The following is a 25,919-nucleotide window of genomic DNA, read 5'->3' as shown; positions in this document are numbered from 1 at the left end:
GAGTTCCAAGGTTCTATAAAGAGTGACCAGGCCCAAGCACAGGAACAGTCATCTACAATTTGGATGAAGAGGGCAAAATGCAGAAAAGTTTCATGCAACTGGTGGCAGTTCAGATGGGCTGAAAGAGTAGGATTACTGTATGAGGACACAAGATGATATTTCATGGCTCACTTAAAAGATTTAAAATCCTTCAATTTAATTACCTCTAGTGATCTGGTTTCTGGCCAACTGCTAAACACTTCTCTGCCTGTCCTACCAGCCTTCTCTCTCTACTTGTCTTCTGTCCCTCACTCCCTCCCCCGCCCGAAGAAGGATCCACAATGAAACACTCATATGGATTATCCAGGTGACTTCTACATGTCCTTCTAAGAAGGAGGCAGAGGGAAATTTAAGGCAGAAGAGAAACAGGCCATGGCATGGAAGCAGAGTCACAGAGAGGATGCTATGCTGCTGGCTTTGATGATAAAGAAACGGACTATGAGCCAAGAAATACTGGTCTAGATGCTGGAAAAGACAAAGGGAACAGATTCATTCCTAGAGCCTCCACAGGGAGAGTGACTGGCATCTAGAACTGTAAGAGAATACATTTTGCTTTAAGCTACCAAGTATGTGGTAGTTTGTCAAAGCAGTCATAAGAAACTAATAAAGCTGGGGACAGAGCTGATTAAGAACTAACACATAGAATCTCTGCTTTCTCCAAATTCTGAGGACTTGCTACTGGATCAAGTTCATTATGTCAGATGACCTCTTGCCTAAGGTTGAGTCCTCACCTGGAAGTTCTTCAGGCCTCATACAGGTAGAGGGTGGGGGAAGTGTCATCCTCACCTCCACACCCAGTTCCCCTGACAAAGACACACATCAAATTTAGCAGGGGACAGAACTTGAATAGTCCTCTGTGGGCCTCAGGCCCTTTGCAAAATAGACTTCTGTCAGGTCTCTTTCAAACACACCCAGACACCCCCTCAGCCCTGCAATGTATTGTCTGAATTCTGAATAACATAAGAAACTCACCCTGAGCCTGAGGCTAAAATCATCCCAGCTTTTCTGATAGTCTTGATGCATTTGTGCAAATCAGTAATCGTCAATTCTTCAAGACCAGGAGACTAAGACCCTCATTTTCTAACATACACTTGGCAGCTAGAATGTTCCAGTCGATGTTTGATTCTTACAATTCCACAGCCATGGGGTTTTGGATACAACAGATAGGCTAGTTTGAACATAATCGTTCTCAGTATATATGTTCATTGTTGTGTGTTACTGTGCAAAATCTTTTAAGACTATAGCTCTTTGTTTTTTGAGAGAGAGAAAGAGGTTCCCCCACAACTCACCCCATTCCTGATGTACATTGTGTCTTGACTTTCAGAATGAGACTGTGCTGGGCTCAAACCCCAGTTTTTCCACCTATCAACTGTGTGCCTTTGGGAAAATTAACCTCTCTAAGCCTCACTTTCCTCAGTTGCAAAATCCACATTCTATTAATTGCAGGATTATTGTAAGTATTAAATGATGCCTGGAATAGTGCATGTTGTGTAAGGAAGCATTCCAAAATTGATATCCGCTCATTCTATGACTTCTTCCCATATACTCCTTTTTTTTTTTTTTTTTTTTTTTTTAACAGAAAGGCCAAGATTGTTAATGTCGTTTGGGGGCACAACTGGAAAAGTGTATCTTTAAAGAGAGCAGACCAGCCTTCAACCAGGGCCTAGACTACCTTCAAGGGACTGAGATAAGTCATAAATCATAAATGTGCAGGGTCAGATCTTGTTTTTATATAAAATATTATTTTGTTCATCATGGAATTTTTTTTTAGCATTGATTCTTTTAAAAAATACTGCATTAAATACTATTTATCTTGATAACTTACTTTTTTGGCATGTGCTTAAATTTTGTGCCCAAGGCAATGCTTCATTCATCTGGCCCTAGTCCTGCCCTGCCTACAGCAGTTTGTGCTAGTCACACCACCACTTAGGTCCTGGACTGGCTGGCGCAGGCCAAGAAGCCTGTAGAAAGACCCGGGAACTTCTGCTGACTTTTAACTAGCGCTTTCCAAGCCCTAGAAGGTTTGCACAGGCCAGGAAAGGTGCGCAGGAGTGGACTACAACTCCCAGGAGGCCGCGCGGTGCGGCGCCCTCGACCGATTGGCTGCGTGGGCCCCGCCCCCGTTCCGCCCCTGCCTCGAGGACCCCGGCCGCGAGCCCAGGGCTAGGGCGCTCTGAAGCCTACTACCCAGTGGAGACTCGCCCGGCCGATAGGCTTCATGGCGGCGAGGCCAGTGTCCCGGATGCTGCAGCGGGTGCTGAGGTCCAGCGTCCGGAGCTGCAGCTCGGGGGCTCCAGTGACGCAGCACCGCCCGGGGGAGCCCTCCCAAACTGCGGTGGAGGTGAGCCCGCCCGCATCCGCACCTTCCCCGCGGAGGGCGCCCCGGCCAGCTGTCCCTTAGCCCGAGAAACACCCAGGCTGGGCCGCAGAGGCCGCTTCTCGGAGGGACCCCCTCAACGCTTAATTGGGGGTGGGGAGAGGAGCGGAGGAATGCTCTCTGAACTGCCTAGTCTCACCGGCTACCCCAGGGTGGGGGCGCTCCTTGGGGTGCTGTTTAACCAACTCCCTACCCATCTAGCCATGTTGGAACCCCCTTCCAGGTAAGCCAGAGATGAGGGAGCAGGCAGTTAGGGCTCTGCGTCCACTGAGTTGTTATGAGTGCCCTTCTCAGCCCTGCCTCACCCACCCTGTTTTTTGAACGTTTGCTAGCTTCCCCTCAGTGGGGGTTGTCTGCGTGCGCTCAGGTGTTCTTGTGTGACACCCTGCTTCATAGTGTGACACTGGCTAAAAATGTCACCTTGGTGCCACCAGTAGTCAGTTGTCACTTCTGTAGTCACAGGGCTCTGTGACTTGTCCTTCACTGACTCTTTCAGTTTCATCCTCCTGTCCCTTAGGAGGGCTCAGCCTCGTTCTGGAGCAGAATGGAGCGAGATCCTCTTCCAGGCTGAGAATCCCAGTTTTCCTTAAGGTTTGGGAGCGGCCCCTGCAGTCATTCACATCACCCCACAGAATGATTCATGTCCTAACAAGTTTTAAGTTCGGTGTTGTTTTTTTGCCCATGTGCTCGGGGAATACTTTGGAGAGAAGCAGGTCTTTTTCATTTGGTGAAACCTCTTTTCTGGACTCATCCAGTCATTCTTTTCCCATCCCCTAGCGGGAGGCTTCATGTCCTGGGAATCATCAGCTCGTGTCCGTCCACACCACTGCCCCTGTGGCTTAATGAGGGGGAGCGCCCCAGCCTAACTTGCTTTCCCCCAAGTCTGACCCCCTCCTGGAATCCTCAAATAATCAGGGCTCCTTGCTGGGAAGTGAGGTTTTTCAGTATCCTTGAACTCCCAGCTTCCCTGAGGGAAGAAGAGGAAAGCAAAGATTGCTGAGAAACCTTTAAAGAATTCAGGAAAAGGGAAGTTTCTTCTCCTTCCTGCCCTTAATTTCCTTGGTGCCCCTCAGAAGAGGACCCATGCTAAGTGACTCCATACTTGGTCTCTTTTAGTCCTCTCGGTAAACCATGTGAGGTCAGGAGTTTGCATTTGCAGGTGAGGGCTCCCTGAAGTTAACTTCGCTGGAGTCACAGAGCTGAAAAGTAAGGGGGCAGGAACTCAAACTCTAGCACCTGTGCCCTTGCCTCTTCCTTGCAGGGAGGGGAGGGTGAGAGGCTCTCCCGCCCTTTCCTTTCCCCTATAAGGGGAGGTAGAATTAGGTTAAGAACACAGACTCTGGAGCAGAATGCCAGGGCTGGAAGGAATCCCAGCCCTACCGCTTAGTAGGTATCTGAACTTCAGCAGGTCCTTTCACCTCTCAGTGTCTCAGCCTTATCATTTGTAAAATGGGAATAAGAGTCTACTTCATAGGGTGGTTATAGTTAAAAAAGTTAATATGTGTACTTAGAACAAAGCCTGACATACCTAAGTGTTGTGTTAGGTACGTATTTGTTTTAATTATTGTTAACCTTGCTGCCATTGGCTCATGCTGTGTCCCACTAGTCCCCTCCCACTGGACACTCAGGGTGGCCATTCTGTCCACTACTTGGTCGTAGACCTCCTATGCTGGACATTCCCCACTAGGGTTATCCTCAGCAGGCAGGTCGCTCCTCAAATGTTGGGTGCTCCCCCACCTTTCTGCATGGTGCTTAACCCAGTACTCTGCAGGCAGTAGAGTCAGATATTTTTGGCTGTTTGAAACCCAGCTAGTGAGGGGACATGTGGAATAGTAGAACACTGGACAGGGAGCCCCAGGTTTTCACCTTCATTCTGCCTCCAGTTTCACTTGGCTTCTGGGGCTGTCCTTTCCCCTCTCTACACGTCTTTAAAACCAGAGCGTTGGGGCACCTGGGTGGCTCAGGCCGTTAAGCATCCGACTCTTGATTTCGGCTCAGGCCATGATCTCACAGTCATGGGACTGAGCCCATGTCGGGCTCTGCACTGACAGCGTGGAGCCTGCTTGGGACTCTCTCTGTGTGTCTCTCTCTCTCTAAATAAATAAACATTAAAAAAAAAAAAAACAGAGGGTTGGAGCAGCCCATCTTTATGCAGTGGGGAAGGGCACAGAATGTCTTTAAGAAAATCTCAGAGGTGAGGCAAGTCTGGAGATACATACCATCAGCCTATTCACAGAGCTTGCCAGTTGGCAAGAGTAGGAGTGGGGCATTGGGAATCCCTGTCCCTGCGTCCCTTCCTGCAGGGCACCTTTCCCTGTACCCTGACAGGTGCTGGGAAAGACAGAGGGAAAGGCCACTGAGTGCTGTCTGTGTGCTAGGGTGTGGGTGTGAGAGAGGGGTGAGGTATGCAGTGGGAGCTGGCTGGGAGGACAGCAGAAAGTGGGCCTTCATCTTAGTCCCAGGACAGTCAATTGAACAGCATCTACAGGTGGAAAGGGGAGATGGTGGAGTGTGGGTAAAGTGGGCAGGTGGGTAGGGGAGACCCAGCTACCTGCTGTCCTGATTGGGGTGGCCCAGACCACCTTCTCTACAGGGCTTACCCTGGCCTGGAAGCACTCCACCCCTCTTTCTTCCTCCCAGGCTCCTTGCAGACGTTGGGGCCACAGGGAGCTCGCCTCAGGTCCTGGGCCTGCTGCCTTGGGACAGAAGCAGGGCAGAGGGTGAAGTAAGGCAGAGGCACCCTGCTTTTCAGAGGGCCAAAAAAGACCAAATGTTGGAGAGGGTGTTGTGCAGGAAGGAAGTGGGTGTAGGAGAAGATAGAAGGGGACAGCAGGGCCTGGGGCAGTGGCACACGAAGGGAAAGAACTTTAAGGGGTTATCTTGAGTTCCAGTCTTTCCTTCGGAAACTTTGTTTCAATGAAGTGTGACTATCTGAGCCAGGAGCCATAGGTGTAAAATCCTCACACTTAAGGGGGAGATGGAGGGAGGGGGGAGGATCCAGACCTGGGACTAGGCACCTTGCTAGGTCTTCTTGTTTTTTGGTTTTGGTTTTGGGTTGGGTTTGTTTTTTTGTTTGTTTGTTTCTTTGTTTTTTGTGGTTTTTTTGGGGGTTTTTTTTAGAAAAAAATTTTTTAAGTTTATTTTGGGAGAGACAGAGACAGTGTGAGTGGGGGAGGGGCAGAGAGAGGGAGCCAGAGAATCCCAAGCAGGCTCCGTACTACTGTCAGCACAGAGCCCTACTGGGGCTCGAACCCACAAAACCGTGACATCATGACCTGAGCCGAAACCGAGAATTGGATGTTTAACTGACTGAGCCCCTCCCAGATGCCCCTAGGTTTTCTTGTTTAATAGAGATTAATTTTGAGACACCCCTGGTATGCATCATCCCAAATAGCAGGGATCCCAAATCAGCGCCACTGATATTTGAGTTCTTTTTCTCCTGAATAACCCTGCATATTATATTCTAGAGCTATTTGGGGTCTGGCCTTTATCATTCAAACCAAATGCCCAAAGTTAGTGACTACCTCGAGGGTAGCCTCTGTCCCTTAACTAACTCCTTTGTACCATCCTTCTCCACCCCACCCCACCCCACCCCACCCCACCCCAATCTGCAGAGGGTAGGTGGACAAGATACAACCTATGGCAGGCTGCCTGGTGTGTGGTCACCTGCACTTGTATCCGTGGTCCTGGAGGAGCCTAGACCCCACTTGCCTTGCTTTGGATGATGGAACAACAGGTCTGAAACCCCAGCTTTGGCCCATCTGCCATTAAGTAGGGTGGACCCTTGCAGGACCAGGGAAGCTGACAAGAGCAAGAAAACTAGTCCCAGCACACACAGCTGGTGCTTCTCCACAAATATTTGTTTCATGGGTCAATATATGTAAGTAGGAATTATATTAAGAAAATGGTAGCGATCACTTATTGAATACCTGCTGTGTGCCAGGAACTCCTGCAACTGAGTTAGGTAGAATTATTTTGCACCCTTGATGGGAGAGGAAAGTAAGGCCTAAAGAATTTCGGTGATTTGCTCTATGGCTCGTTAGTAATAAAGCCAGTCTTGTAATTCAGGTTTATCTACTCCCAGAGCCTCTGCTCAGAACCAGCAAGTACCCCTGGATTAAAATAGCTCTCCATCCTGGTGTTGCTGGGCCAGTGGTTCTCAGCCAAGCTACAGAGCAAAGAGCTGACACATGAAAAAAAAATGAAAAGCCAGGGCCCCATCTCAGAGCAATTGAGTCGGGATCTTTGGAGTGGGGCTCTGGCATCCGTGCTTCTTAGAAGCACTCCTGGCTGTTTAGATGTGCAGAGTTGAGAGCTGCTGTACTTGGCAAAAACCATTTTGACAGTAGAGACCAGCCTGGAAATCAATGACCCCAGCGTGACCGGCTTCGCATACACCACCTTTCTCTTCTGATTAAGCACCAGCCTATTTGTTCATCGACACAGTGGCTTACTGTATAGATGCTGGGATACTGAATCAGGCAGGAGGGCTTCCCCCACTGGGGAAGCAACCTGGTCCAGGCTGGGGTCCTGAGAAGATGAGCAGCTAAGGGCCTTCTGCTCCTTCTCACTTGTCGTGGGGGAGAGGCATCGCTGTCCGCCCTGCCCGGTAATGCCCTCTGGGTCCAGTGCTCCTCTGACTGGTGCTGATGTTTTTTCCTCCAGGGGGTTTAAAGGAAAGGGAAAAACAGAAGATTGAAAGTAGGACATGCAGTGTTGCAGGAGAGAAGAGGCAGGGATGGGGCTTGTTAACATCAAAGAAAAGAGTTTTCAAGCCTGGCTGGGTGAAAGACTGTGGGGGGCAGTGGGGGGGGAGGGAGGTTGGTACTGGCAGTACAGAGTCTGAATGAATCTAGATAAAGTCACCCCAGGTCTCAGCAGTGAAATCTGGCTGCCCCTCCCAGAGCCGCAACAGAGTGCCTGATTCCATTCTCCACTGCTCCTTGACTCTGCTTGCTCCCCAGTTTCCGCTGAGTCACGCTCCTTGGTCCTCTCACTTGCTTCCCAATTCCTTTCCTCACCCAGCCACCAACCCCCAATATGTTAAGATTAGGGTGAGGGCGACTAGGGAGGGGGTGGCTTCTGGGTTGACGAACAGATTTCTGAATTGCAAATAGCTGTTGATGAAGAATTGGGTGCCAGACTTCCAGGCATCTGATCTCTTGGACTCAAGGCCTCTGGGGCTCTTGACTTTGTAGTGGCCTCTGCTCCACCCCCAAGGCTACTGGTGGAAAGGCAGTAGGTGAGTAGGAAGTGAGCAGGTGAGTAGGGGTGAGTAGGAAGGTAGGAAGTCTTGTTAGGATTGTAGCAGACAGCAGTTCAGAGAAGTGACTATTGCTTGCTTGTCATGGGACCATGAGCAGGGTTTCTTGGAGGATGGGCGGCGGGGGGGGGGGGGGGGGAGACACTGGCCTTGGGGTGGGCAGAGTGAGGTCACTTTTACAGACCCAGGAATATCCTGGAAGCACCCTCACACACTTTCACCCAGGTGTAAGTATGTGAGTCAGTGGTCCTTGACCTTCTATCTCCTGAATTGCTGGCCCTTGACCCTGGCTATATGTTAGAACCACCTAGAGAGACTAAAAACAAGTGCTCAGAGATCCAAATTCAGTTGGTCTCCAGTGGAAGTTTTTTCTTAAGCTGCCAGGTGGTTCTAACGTGCAGCCAGGGCCCAGAAGGTCACTGAAGTAAATGTTCCTTCTTGCTGGGTGCCGGCGAATGGTTACCCTGGGCCTCAGGCCTGAGGCCTTCTGCTGTCTTAGGTTACAAGATGGTGATAATCCTAGGCATTTATCTGTCAGCTACCTGACCCCCTTCCCTTCGCTTACCTGAGCACATAGCTGTGTTCTTATTTTACAACTGGGAAAACAGGCTTGGAGAAGTTAGGGAGCTTTCTCAGGGTGTCAGGTCACACCTGGCCCAGAAACCAGGGGTGCTTGCTCCCCAGTGCAGATCCCTGTCCATAGACCTCATGAACGACCACCAGGGTCACGATTTCCTTGTTGTAACGATTCTAAAGAAAGGACTTTTCCCCACCCTGTGCACCGTCCTGTGTGCCTTCCCAGATTCGCCCTTTGCACTCAGAGGGAAGAATTGAGAACTTGGACTCAAAAGACCTGGTTTGAATCCTGGGCCTGCCAATGCTGTTCTTGAACTCCATCCCAGCTTCAGTTGTAGTAATCCCTTGTGGGGGTAGGTGTGGGAATTGAGCAGAGAGAGTTCTTTGGACACTTTGAGATCATTTGTAAATGTTCCTTCTATGGAGCAGCTATCTCATCAGCATCTGTCATGACCTAGGGTTGTGCTTTCAATGCAGGAGATAAGACCAAATCAGGCTTGGGAAAAGAGTGAGGTTGGCTGCCTCCTTTCTCTCTCCAGGAGGATTTGGGCCTTGCAGGGAGCATCTAGCAATCTCCTCCCTCTTAGTTCCGAGCCGGTGGGTGCATAGTGGTTCCTCCCAGCAGTGGGTGGGGTAGAGGATGAAGACTGGAGTAATCTCTGCAGGGGGTTAGTGGGTGATCATCCCAGCCCCTCCATTGTGCCTTCCTAGAGGCTGGTGGCCTCATTGCTTCTGCAGGCCTCCTTGGTTGTGCTGTCTTTGCCCCAAAAGCCTTCTGCATGAGGGGAGACCTCCCCTCTCCAGCTGTCTGTAGTCCTCAGCTGCTCCCGGTGGCTTGGCCTGTTGGGCCCTCCTGGGCAGTGGCAAGGCCCCAGGGAGCCCAGCCGACAGGGGAGTGGTTATGGAGAAGCAACCTGTGTGACACCCACCCCTCAGAGTTAATGAGTTTGCTTTGAGCTCCTTCTGTCTCCCATTGCAGAGGTAAGGAATAGGAGGTCTGGGTTGGAGAAGTGGCTCCCCATGTCCCAGGCGGTGCAGTGGCAGCAGCCCAGGCCACCATCCCTCCTGGTTCCCCACCTCTTCTCCTCCGTTCTGGACATGCTTGCCAGTTGGCATAGTTGCCGGATACTGAGTGGCTCGTTCTCTCCCGCTGGCTTGTCCAGGAAATACTGGGGATGTTTGTTCCTGGACAGGCCTCCTTTGAAGGAGGGCATGGGCTGTAAGGTGGTGACAGGGAGAGAAAGGGGGCAGGGCAGCTTTGTTCCTATAGAGTTCCCGTGCCCTAGGGCTGAGTTGGAGCCTGGGGGACAGGTCCTTCCCTGCAGGCCTGTTTCCCAATCTGTAAGTGAGGGGGAGAAACCCCACGCCCCTAGGACTGCAGAACCCACACAGATGTCAGAGATGAGGGTGGGGGAGGGAATGGCTGATGGGAGGGGGGCTTCTGTCCCCAGGCGGGCTCTCCCCTAGCCGGGTCAGAGGCCCACATTTCCACTGGTCGGGCATTGCAGGAGCTGTCCAGACGGAGACAGTTCCTGAGAGAGCACGCGGCCCCCTTCTCCGCCTTCCTCACTGACAGCTTTGGCCGGCAACACAGCTACCTGCGAATCTCCCTCACCGAGAAGTGCAACCTCAGATGTGAGTCATCTTCCTGGGCTCCTGTCCCCTGCTGAGGCAGCTTCTGAACTCTCCCCAGGCCCAGGAATCCTCCTCAACCCTCCCCATTCCTCTTACCAGCCTCTCCGCCCACCCTCCTTCCCTGCTTGCCAGGTGGGGTTGCGGGACAAGATGGGGGTCGGGTCAAGGTTGAGTTTTATGATCCTGGGAGCTGGCTTCTATTTGGGACTGGACTTGAGAACAGAATTATAATTGAGATTGGACCTAAATCTCACTCTTCAGGACTCTTTCCCCTTCCCTCCTGTTTCACATGTTCCTGAAGTTCAGGACGTGGCCAGGGGCAGGCGTGGGGCTCCTGGACACCATAAACATGTGAGGTACACAGCAGTGCCCATGGCCAGCACTGCCAGCTATAGAGACACCCCAGTCCCATGACAGAAGTTGTCTGGGGCCAGGCGGAGTATTCATTTCATAATTGTTTGCGGAGTGCTCTGGGGGTGTGGCCACTGCTGGGGGGACTTCCAAAGTTTGTTTGTCCTTCCCTCCCTCTCTCCCCTCTCCTGCTTTCCATGGTAGCTCCCAATACCAATGTTTTTATTTCATGGCCCAATAAATACATGTGTATACGTGTATAGTAAACGTTTAACCAAACAATACTCACTGCATGCAGTCTTGATGTTCTGATATTCTTTACCTGTTCTGTTCTATCTTAAAAGACCAATTCTGGACCCTTCACTAATTTGACTAAATGATTCTGTGACAGCTCTTGACCCAATCCTTGACAAAACTCCCACAGGAGCTGATGGGGGATGATGCACCTTTACCTGCCCCTGCTACCTCACCCTGAACAAGTAGTACCTCAGTTTTCCAACCTGTGTAATGGGGCTGATAACCTGAAATAGATAAGCTGGATATGCGAATGCCTGTCACTGTAGAGGAGAGTGACTTCTAACAGGTCAGAGAGTACCTCCCAGCCTGTTTCACCTCGTGACCCAAACATGAAGGGGTAACTGCCCAACCAGATGAAATGAAACAGGGTGAACAGCACCAGAAGGAATGGGCCCAGGGCCCTGGCCTTCCAGGCAGACCCTGCCCAGCCACCTCACGCACTGAGAGAATCGTCATCTTGTCGTCCCCCACTTCAGGCTGGGCTCTGCTCTCTGCCTGCTTCATCCTCTTTAATCCATACCCTCAGCTTCTCCTCTGAGGGAAGAGGGGGTGTTGACATGTTACAGATAAGAAACATGAGGCCCAGAGAGAGTCTGTAGGGTCTGTACTAGCTCATATTTGGCAAGGTTGCTCCTCACCATCCAGGAGTGACTTCTGGCCTGGTCATGGAGTGGGGGTCTGGAGGCACCGTGGGCCCAACCTCTGTGGTCACATCCTACCTCCACGTCCCCTCCGTTCCCCTCAGGTCAGTACTGCATGCCTGAGGAGGGCGTCCCACTGACCCCCAAGGCTGACCTGCTGACCACAGAGGAGATCCTGACCCTTGCCGGCTCTTTGTGAAAGAAGGCGTAGACAAGATCCGGCTTACTGGGGGAGAGCCGCTCATTCGGCCGGATGTGGTGGACATTGTGGGTGAGTTTTTCCAAAGCTGTGACCACTTCTTGCAACGCTTGCCTCATCTTGCTGGACTTCAGTATTCATAATCGGCAGCTGACATCCGTTCAAAGCATAATGCTCACTGAGCCCTACCACCTTCTGAGATGGCTACCTTTATGATTCCTATTTTCTTAGAAAATGAGGCACAGAAGTCCAGTATTTGCTCAGTGTTACCAAGTGGGTAAGTGCCAGAACCCAGTGACTTGCTGTCACATTTAGACTGAAGTCCTCACCAGGGCCCTGAGGCCCATGTGGTCTGGCTCCGGCTGACCTCTGAGACTTCTTGCTCACCCCTCGGCCTCTATTCCCACCACTGGGCCTTTGTCCTTGCTCTTTTTTGGGAGCACAGCATTCACTGCTTGCCTCATTCATGTCTCTGCTCACATAGGATCTCCTTGGAGAGGACTCCTTGACCACTGTCTCTAAAGTATGTCCCCACGTACACACCCCAGCTACCCTCTGTCCCAGAAGTCAGTAAGCTAGAGCCCACAGGCCTAATCTGGGCTACCGCCTGTTTATGTATGGCCTGCAGGCTGAGAGTGGGGTTTTATATTTGAGTGCTTGAAAAAAAGTCAAAAGCAGAATAGCGTTTTGTGACACATGGAAATTACATGAAATCATAAATTCACTGTTTATTAATAAAGTTTTATTGGGACATAGCTGCTCATTTACATATCTCCCAGGGCTGCTTTTGCAGAGTTGAATAGGTGCTACAGAAGACCAGGTGGCCAGCAAAGCCAGAAATATTTACTGTCAGGCCTTTTGCAGAAAAAGCGTGGCAACACCTACTCCATCCCCTCATCCTACCTTATTTTTTCTTCTCAGCATTTGTCTCATCCAGTGTTATGTTACTTGGTTGTCTGTTTGTGTCTCCTTTGTATTGGCTCGCCCTCCCTTTAACGGACATGAGAGCTCTCAGGGAACTGAGGCAGGTTTTATGCCTAGCGCCTGGGAACGTGCCTGACATGTAGCTGGTGCTGGCCGGTGCTTATTGGTTTGGAGTATGATCTCTGAAGTAGGACATACCTGCGTGTAAGTGTTGGCTGTGCCTCTTACTAGCAGCATAGCTTTGGGCAGCTTGTAAAATCCATTCGAAACCTCCAGGCGGGGATGAGGACCTGAGGAGGAAGTGAGCAGGAAATGCCCAGCGCGTGGCAAGTACTCTGAAAGGGGTCACACTGGAGGCCCTCTTGCCATGTGCTACTTCTAAGCCCCGGCATCAGGCAGAGAGAGATCTTTGCTTATGTGCTTCTAGATGACCAAATCAGAGGAAAATAAGGTTCTGTGTTCTTGATTGCCGCACCCCCACTCTTGCTGCTCTGGATCGGGTCTCCCAGGCCTCCGTTCTCTGCCTTATTCACTGGTTCAGTGACTGTTCTCTGGAGCCTTATGTGCCCGATACTGTGCTGGGGGCACAAAGGTGAATGAACTGCCGGCCCTGCCACTGAGGACCCACAACGCATTGGTGGAAACAGCCACTGGGGCCAACTTTCCGAGAAGGACAGAGCAAGGGGAGCCCAGGAGTTGTGGAAGCCCAAAGGAAGTGCCCCTGTCAGCCTTTTCTTCCCTCCTTCCCCATGGCCAGTTGACTTCAGCCTGTACTGGTCGCGTGACCTGGGATCCTGCCATCATTCCCCTGCTGGATGAGCTGGCCCAGGGGAGCTGACCCCCTGTTCCAGGTGGCTCCTCAGAGCTGAAAACAGACTGGGTTCCAGGAAAGGACTGAACCTGCTGAACCCAGCTGACTGCCAGGCCCAGCCCCCTCATTCGGGCCACATCATCTGCCCTCTGGCATGGGTTCCATCTTAAACCCCTGTGTTCCGTGCCAGGGCCTGTGGGAGAGCAGAGGGGGTGGGGATCCCTGCGGGTTGGAGAGGGATGACTGAGTACAGACATGGGGACACAGGTCCTTCCACGGAAGCCGCTGACCTGCGTGGAGGGAAGAATGGAAGCCAGGAAAGTTGAAAGCCCTGCTCCCACTCTGCCACTGCCCAGCCTTGTGAACTCATGCAGATTCCTTCCCCACCCTGGGCCTCAGTGTCCTTATCTGTGCACTGACCACTTCAGGGGTCTTTCCTGCTGTAATGGCCCATGGTTATTGGTCCTGCATGGGGTGGGTAAGAGTTGATCAGCACATGGATGCTAGGTAGGACAAGGCCCTGGCTGCAGTGCCCTGCTGAGGAGGATTTACCTCCCACCCCCAAGGGTATGGGTGGCCAGGGAAAGACCGCTCTCTCCTTACCCACCACAGTGCACCAAAATATGGCAGCTGCAAGGCCTCGGATTGCTCTGGTGCTGCACTTGGTAATACTTTGACATCTCTCAGCCAAGCTCCTTCAGTCTTCCCCAGAGGTGCTTCCTCAGAGCACTGGGTGCTGGTGGGGAAGCAGGGCTGCGGGAGGGGAGGGAATAGCAATCAGAGCAGGGTTGCTCACCAACACTTGTCCCCACGCTACCAGGCGAGAATATCAAGGGGCGCAGAGTGAAAGTGGTCGCGGGTTTGTCAGAGCCTGCTGCTGTCCTGACCACTTCGGACCCCTGCCCTGGGCCTGGTGCTGCAGAACTCCCCATGGGGAGACCGCCCAGCCCGCTCCGGCTCCCCATTTGCGATTGCCGTGATCCCCCGGTGCCAGCCCCGGACTGCCGGGTACTTCTCCCACCCAGCTTGTGTGGGAACAAGTTCCGCACGCTTTCTTTGCAGCTGAGCTGTTGTGAGCAGTACTGCCCAACAGAACTTCTCCAGACGGTGCAAGTGTTATATATCGATCAGAATTGTGTGATGCGGTAGCTAGTACTCACACGGAGCCTTGGGCCCTTGGCATGAAGCTCTTGTGACTCAGAAACTGAATTGGTAACTTTATTACACTTTAAGTAGTTGAAATAGCCACACGTGGCCAGCAGCTACCATGCCAAAGCGAAGGTTTGGGATTTTTGTATCTATCATTCCCTATCTCATTTTGTTTTCAGTTTGTTTAGTTATTTAGGAGAGAGAGAGAATGAGTGCATGAACAGGGGAGGGGCAGAGAGAGAGGAAGAATCTCAAGCAGGCTCCGCGCAGCCTGACACAGGGCTTGATCACGAACCTTAAGATCATGACCTGAGCCCAAAGCAAGAGTCAGACACTCATCCAGCTGAGCCACCAGACATCCCACCTAAATGAGATACAGTGTTTTTGGACTTTATAAGGATCCTGCAGATCATGTCTTTCAGGTCACACTCTTTCAGTGCAAACCACACTTCATACACATCATCCTGAGTTGCAGTTTGTTCCTGTTCTCTGCTGTTCCATTGTGTGAATATAGCACACTTTATCCGGTTAGTAAGCATTTGGGCTGTCTCCAGGGTTTTGGTGTTCTAAACAGTGCTACTTTAAATATTTTTATTCTTGTTCACGCGTCCTGGTATGTATTTCCTGTAGGAGTGGTATTGCAGCCTTGTAGCATGGGTAAATGGTTAACTTTGGAAAGCAATTTGTTCTTACCTTTCAAAGTAATTATATGCCAGTTTCCTCTTGACCTAAGAGAGCCTTTTGAACCACATCCTCCTCGGCACTCAGTGTGCCTATTCTGGATTTTTGCCAGTTGAATGAGGATGAAATGGTATTTTATTTGGTCTCTGTTTGTATTTCCCTGTTTAAGAATGAGGTCAGGCATCTCTTCATATGTTTATCAGCCAAAAATATCTTTTGTGTAATACCACATCTTGTCTTCTGCCCATATTTCTGTCTGGTTGTTTGTTCTTTTCATATTGGTTTGGTAAAAGTTCATTACATATGTTGCAAATGTCTTCTTCCAGCTTGAAAAAATAAGCAACATTTTTTGTGTGACAATTCTGTTGATCAATCGGCGTTCATAAATGGATCAGTTTTGTCCTTTATGGTTAGCGCTTTTTTTAGGTCTTTTTAATAAAACACCTTGACCGAGGTCAGAAAAATTATACCTTTGTTTCCACTAAAACAGTTGAAGTTTTGTCTTTTGCATTTAAGTCCTAAGTTCATCTGTGGTTGATTTTTGGGATACCAGTTTCATTTTTTTCCCGTGTGATAACCATTCTCTCTGGTTCTTTTTTGTTGAAGCCTCTGCTTCCTCTATAAATCTAGCATGTGCGTCCTGGTGTGTTTCGGGTGCTGTTCTGTTGGTTAGGATCTCTACCTTTATGCCAATATCATACAGTCTTAATCACTGTAGCTTCTTAATACAACCATTATCTGGTAGAGAAAGTTCTTTTTTTTTTTCTTCAGCAGTGCTTCAGCCATGCTTCTGTCCGTGGAAATTTTAGAATCAGCTTAGCAAATTCCATGGAGAATTCTGTTGGGATTTTTTTTTCCTTTTTTTGTGTGTGAAAATACACATAACATAAAATGTATTATCATAACCATTTTTAAGTGGACAGTTCAATGGCATTAAGTACATTCACACTGTTCTGCACCATCCCCACCATTCATCTCTAGAACTCTTTTCATCTTGTAAGTCTGAAACTTGGTATCCATTAAACAATAACTCTTTCTTCTCCACTCCTCTCAGCCCTTGGCAACCACCATTATACTTTGTCTTTATGATCCAGGCTACCCTAAGAACTTCATTTAAGTGGGATCATGCCGTATTTGTCTTTTTGTGTGTCTGGCTTATTTCATTTAGCATAACGCCCCTCAAGGTTCATCCGTGTTATAGCATCTTGCAGAATTTCTTTTTATTTAGAGAATGAGTGAGTTGGGAGAGGGGCAGAGGGGGGGAGAGAGAGAGAGGGGGAGAGAGAATCTTAAGCAGGCTCCACGCTCAACATGGAGCCCGATGTGGGGCTCGATCCCACAACCCTGAGATCATGACCTGAGCCAAAACCAAGAGTCGGATGTTCAATTGACTGAGCTACCCAGGCACCCTGCAGAATTTCTTTTTAAAGTTGAATAATATTTCACATATGTTATATACCATGTTTTGGTAATCCATTCATTGGTCAACTTGGTTTGTTTCCACCGTAATGCTGCTATGAACGTGGGTGTAGAAGTATCTCTTTGAAACTCTGCTTTTAATAAGATAGTGGAAGTGGAATTGCTGGGTCATATGGTAATTCTATATTTTTTAATGTTTGTATTTATTTATTTTAAGAGAGAGAGAGAGTGTGAGTGTGTGCAGAGGGAGGGGCAAAGACAGCAGGAGAGAGAATCCCAAGCAGGCTCTGCCCTGTCAGCGCAGAGCTTCACATGGGGCTCGATTCCATGAATCGCGAGATCATGATCTGAACTGAAATCAAGAGTCAGAAACTCAACCAACTGAGCCACCCAGGCATCCTGGTAATTATATTTTTAATTTTGGGGGGAATCCCCATACTGTTTTCCACAGAAGTGATACCATTTCACATTCCCACCAGTGATGTACAGGGTTCTACTTTCTCCATATCCCCTCCAACACTTGTTTCTGGTTTTTTGTTTTTATTTTTTTGATCGTGGCCATCCTAATGTGTGTGAGGTCATATCATTGTGATTTCGCTTTGCGTTTCCCTGAGGATTAGTGATGTTGAGCATCTTTTCCGGTGCTTATTGGCCATTCATATATCTGCCTTGAAGAAATGTCTATTCAAATCCTTTACCCATTTTTGAATTGGGTTGTTTTATTGTTGCTAAACTATAGGAATCCTCTAATATTCTGGATATTAACCCTTTATCAGATACACGATTTAGAAACATTTTCTCCCATTATGTGGCTTGCCTTTTTACTCTGTAGATAGTATTTTGATGCACAAAAATTTTAAATGTTCCCGACATCCAGTTTGTCTATTTTTCTTTTGTTGCCCATGCCTTTGGTGTCATATCCAAGAAACCAATGCCAAATCCAGTGTCACAAATCTTTTATGCTATGATTTTTTCTAAAAGTTTTATTGTTTTAGGGCTTATATTTAGGTCCTTAAGCCATTTCAAGTTAATTTTTGTACATGGTATTTGGTAAGTGTCCAACTTCATTCTTTTGCATATAAATATCCAATTTTCTTAGCACCATTTGCTGAAAAGACTGCGTCTCCCCTATTAAATGGTCTAGGCACCCTTAAAATCATTTGACCATATATGCAGGGGTTTATTTCTGGACTCTTCCATTGGTGTATATGTCTATGCCAATACCACCCTGTTTTGATTACTGTAGCTTCATAATAATAGGTTTTGAAACCAGGTGTGAATTCAAACAAGTGTGAATCCTCCATTTGTTCCTCTTTTTCAAAATTGTTTGGCTATTTGGGGTTCCCTGAGATTCCATGTGAATTTTAGGGTGGGGTTTTCTATTTCTACAAAACATGTCATTGGATTTTGATAGAGAGTGCATTGCATGTATAGATTTCTTTGGGTAGTATTATCATGTTAACAGTATTATATGTCCCAATCCATGATGTGTTTCCATTTATCTTTCATTTATTTCAGCAATGTTTTATAGTTGTCATTGTACAAGTCTTTCCCTCCTTGGTTAATTCCTAAGTTTGGGTTTGTTTTTTTTTTTTATCCTTTTTGATATTATAAATGGAATTATTTTTATAATTTTCTTTTCATAGGGCTCCTTGTTTGTGTATCTGTTGGGATTTTAATCTCATTAAATCTATATATCAAATTGGGGAGAATTGACATCACTTTTATTCATATTGCCATCTTCCCACAGCCATCTCCTTTCTTTTCCCTTCTCTGTGCTCTAGGTGGCTGACCCTTAGGGTCACCCAGGGTCTCTTGCCTGTTGGGTTTCTGCACTGGGTTCTTGACAGCAACTGAATTCCCTCCAGGACTAAGCACCCCCCCCCTCCCCCCAGGGCATCCTCTCCTCCATGGTGACTTAGTTGGATACCTAACTTAATTTTCTCTCCATTTGCCTTTGGCCCTATGCATGGTAATGGCTCCCCAGTGGTGCTAGTCTGAGTGCTATGTTGCTGTGTTATTCATTGTTGGAGCCCTTAATTCTACCCATATCTTTGCAAGTAGTCCTTTCAATAAAGTCTTTTATTTTAACCAACAGAATTAATTTTGTTGTATGCTAGGCTCCTTAGTGATAGTGTCATTTTTTAAATTACATTTTCTAATTGTTTTTGATATATTATAGCACTGATTAGGAGAATATGTTTAGATTCTTTAGAATTTTCTATGCTAGCAACCATATCATCTGCAACTAAGGGAATTTTTTTTTTTTACTTATCTATTGCCTTTAATTTCCTTTTCTTGTTCTATTGCAATATCTAAGACCTCAAGTATAATTTGGAATAGTAGTAGTAATAGGATAATGTTCCTGATGTTTCTCCATTTAGAGTATTTCTTAAAATTTTTTTCACAAGTAGCTTTATCAAGTAATGAAGTTTCCTTACTAAAGTTTTTTGTTAAATTTAAGTTATATACTTTTTTATGTATGTTAGGATGATTTATGATTTTTTTTTTGAATGCTGTTACTCTGAATGACAATATGGCTTTTCTTACATTAATCCTGTAATACACCCAACGTCGTCATGGTACACTATGCTTTTATCTACTGTTAGGTTCAGTTTATTAATATTTTAACCTTTTGCATTTATAGTCATGAGTGAAATGGGCATGTAATTTGCCATCCTTGTGCCTGCCTTAACTGATTGTGATATCAAATTTCGAAGAATGAGTTGGGTAGTGTATTAGTCCATTCAGGCTGCTCTAACAATAGGTTAGGTAGCTTATAAACAACAAACATTTCACAGTTGTGTAGGCTGAAAATCCAAGATCAAGGTGCCAGCATAGTCAGGTGAGGTCTCTCTTCTGGGTCACAGACTTCTCATTGTATCTTCACATAACAGAAGTAGCTCTGAGGGATCTCTTTTATCAGAGCACAAATCCCTCCACCCTCAAGACCTAATCACTTCCCAAAGGATACACCTTCTAATATTGAGTGTTAGGATTCAACATGTGAATTTGAGTGAGGCAGGGCACAAACATTTGACTGTAGCACATAGTGTTCCCTCTTATTCTTTCATGTGCGCGAGTTTGTGTTAATCTGTGGTAATAACTTCTTTGAAAATTTGATAGATCTCACCTGAAAAATTGTGCCTGGTACATTCTTTGCACAGAGATTTTTAACTGAATCTTCAGTTCCTTTGTGTTATTGCACTATTCAAAATCTTGACTTCTTTTAGAGTCAGTTTTGATAGTTCTTTTTTTTTTTTTTAAGACATTTGTCATTATTTCTGATTTTAAATTTATTGCTTTGAAATTGTCGGTAATATTTTCTTTTTAATCCATTTTATCTGCAATTTTATTTTATTTTAAATCTGACTGTTTTATTTCTACATCATCAACTTTTTTCCTTGATAAATCTTGCCAGAAGTTTGTCAATTGTGTCTTCAAGAAACCGACTTTTGGATTTGTTGAATCTTACTATATTTTATTCTGCTTCCATCCTGGTGTAGCTTATTGCTTTCATAAATTTAGTTATAATAAGTATTTGTTAATTTTCATTTTGCTTTGTTCTTTTATCTATGAAATATTTATGTACTGTTTTTAATTTCTAAATATAAGGATTTTGCATTCATATTTTATTATAATTTAGTTATATAGTGGTCAGAGAATCTTAACTACATGATAATTATTCTTTAAAATTTACTGAAGCATGCTTTATGACCTAGTATATTGGCAGTTTTTATAAATGTTCTATGTGTGCTTGCAGAGAATGGTTATTTAATTATTGGATGGAGACATTTATATTTGTTCATTGGATCCAGCTTGTTAATTTTCTTTTTCAAACCTTTGGTTATCTCCATTTGCTGGCTTTCTATCTGTTTGGCCTGCCAATAATAAATAAGTGGGTAGATTTGTTAATTTCTCCCAGAGGTCCTATTTTTTTATTTTATTTTGTATATAGCTGAGGTGATTTTATTAGGTTCATATGTGATCAGAATTGTTATGTCTTCCTCATAAATTGGATCTCTTATCACTATGTAGTGGCTCTCTCCATAATGATACTTGGGGTCTTTAAGCTCTATGTATTTTATTTTAACTAAAATTATAACAGCTTGCTTTTGGCTTTAGTAAGACCATTGTATCTGGTTGCACCTTTTTATTTTTAAATCTTTTTATGTTCTTATACTTTAGATATGTCTGTTATAACAGCACATAGCTGTTAACTTTTCTTTCTCATCAAATTTGACAGTCTGACTTAACTACTGAGTTTATTCTAGGTATCTTTATTTTAATTATTGAAATATTTGCACTTGTTTCTGTAATCCTTTGTCCTACTTTTTATTTTTCCTTTTCCTCTCTGTTGGCTTTTTAAATAAATGATCCCTCCTTCTTCTAACAAGAGACAAGAACTTGAGCATACTTATAGGCCCTTGATTTTCTCAACCCTCCCCCCACCATTATTGGGTTTTTTGTTTGTTTGTTTATTTTTGAGAATGAGAGATACAGAGCGTAAGGGGATTACAGAGAGAGAGGGAGACACAGAATCTGAATCAGGTTCCAGGCTCCGAGCTGTCAGCACAGAACCTGACACGGGGCTCGAACCCACGAATCGAGAGACCATGACCTGAGCTGAAGTTGGATGTTTAACTGACTGACCCTCCCAGGTGCTCTGTATTGTTAGTATTTTCTAGCATTGTATTTCTGGGTTACTAGAACTACTCTGCCCCTCTGTGTCTCTTGTAAGCACTCCCTGTCTTTTAAGATAACAACAAACTTCACCAAGGTATTTGATCACCCCGTATTCTCATAATTCTTGTTGCACCTCCTGAGTTTTTTTCTCATTTTGAGTATTCTAAAAGTTGTTTGATGTGTGTCTAATGGTGAATCTAATTAAATCTGGCAGGTAGTTTTTATAATGTTTTAAAGTAGTAGAATGGTAGTTTTAATGTTATTTGAATGCATATAAAACTTTAAATTCAAGGTCCATTCCTTAATTCTGTTAAAAATGTCCCTACATTGTCTGCTTATGGCCAGTTTGCTGTTGGAAAAGTCTGGTATCAGTCTGGTTCTTGCTGTTGGTAGATGATACATTCTTTCTCTCTGGAAGTTATTAGAGTGTTTGCTTTGCTGCTGATTTTCTTAAATTTTACTGTAATATCCCCAGGATAGACTTTTCCTCCTTTGTCCTGTTGACATTCAGTGAAATTGCCCTTTCAGTATGAAGCCATTTGTTTTAAATTTGGGAAAAATTCTCTCCATTATTTCTTCAGATAGTTCCTTCTCGCCAGTTTAATTTTTTTCCTGAGACCTCTTATCTGGATGTTGCCCCTTCTACTTAGAGCCTCCACAGTTTTTAAATTACATTTTGATTTCTTACTCTCTTCCTCTTTTTCCTGGGAGAGCCCTAAATCTTATCTTCTAACTTAACCATGTTACTATATGTCTTCTTTCTTGTGTTTTATGCTTTTACTTGCTACCTATGTCTTACCCCTTGTTCTTTTTTATAATGAAAATTTTTCTTTCATGTTTTTAATATCCTTCGTTATTTCTTTTACTGTATTTATCATGTTTATCTTACATTGGTCTGTTTTAATCATTTTCCTTCTCTTGGTATATATTTTACCGGGTTTTTTATTTTTGGGGTTTTTTGGTGGGGCGGGGCGGGCAGGGAGCTAGCTCTAGTTGTCTTCCTCAAGGGTCTCCTTAATTTAGCTGGTAAATTTGTTCCCCTGAGGATATTAGCTCTTCTGTATGGGACTGTTTACTAGGAAAGGATTTAAGGCCAGATCTTAGTCTTTGATAGGCCCTGGGGGCTCACGAGCTGATAATATCACAGTTGTTCACTCATGTTTATAACCTTCCCACCAAACACCCAGCCTCGCCATGCATGAGTTGTATACCACACAACTCCAGGAGGTGGTATTCATTTAGATTATGCGGAGAATGGCACCTCCTACCATTATGTAATATGGCAACCTTACAGGTCTTCACCTTCAAACCATGAGGGACAAGAAGATTTGAAAGGAGGCAGTTACCTTTGATTTTAACCCACCAGTTCTGGGGCTTTGGAGGGGGTAGATGGAGGAATGAATGTCTAAGGCTGTTGTCTTCAACCCCTCTTCCGGCAGGGCTATGGTGGATTCCCTGAGTTCACCTCTGGTGGATTCCCCAGCTAGTGCTCTGGGGTTACTGGTTTCTTCAGTAAGGGGACAAACGATGGTTGTTCTGAGGCATCAGTGGATGAGGGCAAGATTCGAGCTTGAACTACCTTGTTTCCCTTTAACTGCTCACCTTCTCTGCCAGTCGCCTTCAACCCCAGGCTACAAACTCCCTCCCAACACCAGTTCAGAAGAACTCTGCTTCTTCCAGTGTTGTTCCTTGAGATTTTCATTTCATAAGGTTCTGGATTCTTTGTTTCTTCAGAGTTGATTTGGTGGAGGGAGCCAACAACCACTGCTAAATTTCCATGTTTTACTTTCCCACAGTAAAGCTGTTTTGTTAACCTTGAAAATAAAAACGACCAAGTTATTTTACCAGCAGAAATGGGTTTATTCAGGAATAAAAGAGAATTGCAATCTGGGACAGACAAGCTATGGCAAACCGGAGGCCAGTCTGGAGAACAAAGCTTTTTATGGAGAAAAGGGTAAGTCAGGAAGGCTGCTATAAAGGAAGAGTCCATTGAAGTAAACAGGGAGTTAGGTATAATGGCTTCTCATTGGCTGAGCTGTTGCCAGAGGGATAAGGAAAGTGTGTCTTTCTCCAACTGGGCCAAGGGCTAGTGTCAAGTCCCTTCTTCCAGTTGGGAAGCTGGAAGTGACTGAGTGGTAGGGAGATTTCCCCCTGCCAGAAACCTCCCACCTTCATGTGAGTGGGGTTGCCCATGGTTAAAAATAAAAGTTGTTGTTTGGAAAAGTGTGAAAATTAAACTTTTATTTTCTTGTTACGAGAATAATACATGTTTATTTCAAAGAAGCAGAAGGAATATCATTACTGCCCATTTGCAACAAGTGTCACCATTTTGGTTTGGTGACCTGTTTTTTTCTTTGTATCTAGTTTCTGACTACCATTTTCAACCTTGACTTAATATAACCTTAGTATATTTCCCAAACATCCGTATCATATTATTTTACAGTCATTTTTGGTTGCATAATACTCCACCATCCAGACAAAGCATAATTTAGCCAGTTTTCTGTTGTTGACTATCTGAATGATTTCCCTCTTTTCTTTATGATGTGTTGCTCTCTAATAAACATTCTTGTAGATAAAATATTATTCGTGTCCTTAATTATTTACTTAGGTTAAATTCTTTTTTTATTTTTTAAGTTTTATTTATTTTGAGAGAGAGAGAGCACACGCATGTGTGCCTGGGCAGAGGAGGGGCAGAGAGAGGGGGAGAGAGTATCCCAAGCAGGCTCAGCGCTGTCAGCATGGAGCCCAGTGCAGGGCTCAGTCTCACAAACCATGAGATTATGACCTGCGCTGAAACCAAGAGTTGGCTGCTTGTATGACTGAGGCACCCCTCCATAGGTTAAATTCTTAAAAGGGAAATTTCAGGTCACAGGCTTTATAAAGTTCCACATACTTCTTCTCCCCAGATACAGAGCTCATCTCCAGAAAAGTTATATAATGACAGTCTCACATCATCAACATGTATATTTCCGCACATCCCTACCTAAGCTGGGTGTTAATTTTGTGATTTTCTGTTACCTTTTTCTCAATCCAGCTTCACTTGGGCAATTTACTTCTGCTTTCTGCACTCATGTAGAGCTGAGCAGATTATTCACCAAGATTCATGCATTCAGGTAGTTTGAAATTTTACCTCTAGATAAGTGAATATAAAAATCACCCATAATCCTCCTGATCAAAGATAACTACTGTAGACATTTTTTTACACAGTATCGGTTCTCTAGATTTAAATGTAAGAAGGTGGTTGGGTTTTTTTGTGTGTTTTGTTTTGTTTTTTTATAAGTCCCATTCCTTTGTTATTTTGTATACAATTCTTGGCGAACTCTTTTACTCAATTCAGTCTTGCTCCTTTACTCTTCCTAGGTGTCCATTCCATTTTGCCATCTAGTTTCTTTCTATAACTATACTTTTTTTTTTCAGGAGTTCTAATTAATTCTTTTTCTTGTTTTCAGGATGTAATATTTATGTCCCTGAAGATACTAACTCTGATTTTTTTTTTTACATATAATTCACATATAATCTTGTTAGTTTCAGGTGTATAACACAATTATACAAAATTTGTATGTATTATAATATGAATACCACAATAAATCTGGTTAACATCCATCACTACACATAATTATAATTATTTTCCTTGTTATGAGAACCTTTGTGATCTGTCTTAGCAAGTTTCATATATACAATATGGTATTATTATTATTTTTTTTAATGTTTATTTTGAGAGACAGAGACAGAGCATAAGTGGGGTAGGGGCAGAGAGGGAGACACAGAATCTGAAGCAGGCTCCAGGCTCCGAGCTGTCAGCACAGAGCCTGATGCGGGGCTTGAACCCACAAACCACGAGATCATGACCTGAGCCGAAGTCGGAGGCTTAACCAACTGAACCACCCAGGCGCCCCTACAATATGGTATTATTAACTATAGTGACCATGCTGTGCATGCCACCCCCATGACTTATTTATTTTATAATTGATGTGTGTACCTTTTGACCACCATCACCCATTTTGCTCACTCCCTATCCCTCACCTCTGGCAACCATCAGTCTGTTTTCTTCATCTGTAAATTTTGTTTTCTGTTGTTTTAGATTCCACACATAAGTGAGATCATATGGTATTTGTCTTTCTCTATTTGACTTATTCCATGTAGCATAATGCCTTCAAGGTCTATCCATGTTGTTACAGATGGTAAGACTTGCTTTTTTATGGCTAAATAATATTCCATTGTATATATACACCACATTACTTTTTAACCATTCATCATGGGTGGACACTTCAGTTATTTCCATGTCTTGGATTTTGTAAATAATATTGCAGTGAACAATGGCGATGCATCTGTCTTTTGAAGTTAGTGTTTTGGTGTGGGTTTTTTTTTTTTTCCAGATAAATGCCCAGAAGTGGAATTGTTGAATCATATGGTAGTCCTAATTTTAAGTTTATCAGGAAAGTGTACCACTTGAGGAAAGTGGCTATATATATTTACATCTCCACCAATATTGTACAAGGGTTCTCTTTTCTCTACATCCTCACTAACACTTGTTATTTTTTATCATTTTGATCATAGGCATTCTAAAAGGTGTGGTGTGATATCTCACTGTGGTTTTGATTTGCATTTCCCTGATGATTAGTGATGTTGATATATACCTGTTGGCCATCTTGTATATCTTTGGAAATATATCTGTTCAGATCCTCTGCCCATTTTTTATTTAATGTTTTTAAAGTTTATTTGAGAGAGAGTGAGAGAGTGGGGGAGGGGTAGAGACAGAGGGAGAGAGAGAATCCCAAGCAAGCTCCACACCAGCGAGGAGCCCAATGTGGGGCTTGAACTCCCAGACCACGAGATCATGACCTGAGGTGAAGTCTGACACTTAAGTGACT

The 25,919-nt window shown here is 45.2% G+C and overlaps 1 protein-coding gene across 1 annotated transcript in view; it reads left to right on the top strand.

Annotated features, from left to right (window-relative positions):
- The first annotated feature begins 2,179 nt into the window (after positions 1-2,179).
- The window catches only part of MOCS1 (molybdenum cofactor synthesis 1), a 37,099-nt gene continuing 13,359 nt past the window's right edge, over positions 2,180-25,919 (top strand). The window contains 4 exon segments of the mRNA XM_043591320.1: positions 2,180-2,380; positions 9,764-9,890; positions 11,284-11,361; positions 11,364-11,450. Of these exon segments, the coding sequence (XP_043447255.1) occupies positions 2,258-2,380; positions 9,764-9,890; positions 11,284-11,361; positions 11,364-11,450 (415 nt within the window). The 5' untranslated portion in view covers positions 2,180-2,257.

The sequence above is a fragment of the Prionailurus bengalensis genome, chromosome B2, assembly GCF_016509475.1.
Source record: "Prionailurus bengalensis isolate Pbe53 chromosome B2, Fcat_Pben_1.1_paternal_pri, whole genome shotgun sequence".
NCBI lineage: Eukaryota > Metazoa > Chordata > Mammalia > Carnivora > Felidae > Prionailurus > Prionailurus bengalensis.
The sequence above is the reverse complement of the archived record's forward strand: the minus strand, read 5'-3'. Positions and strand labels throughout refer to the sequence as shown.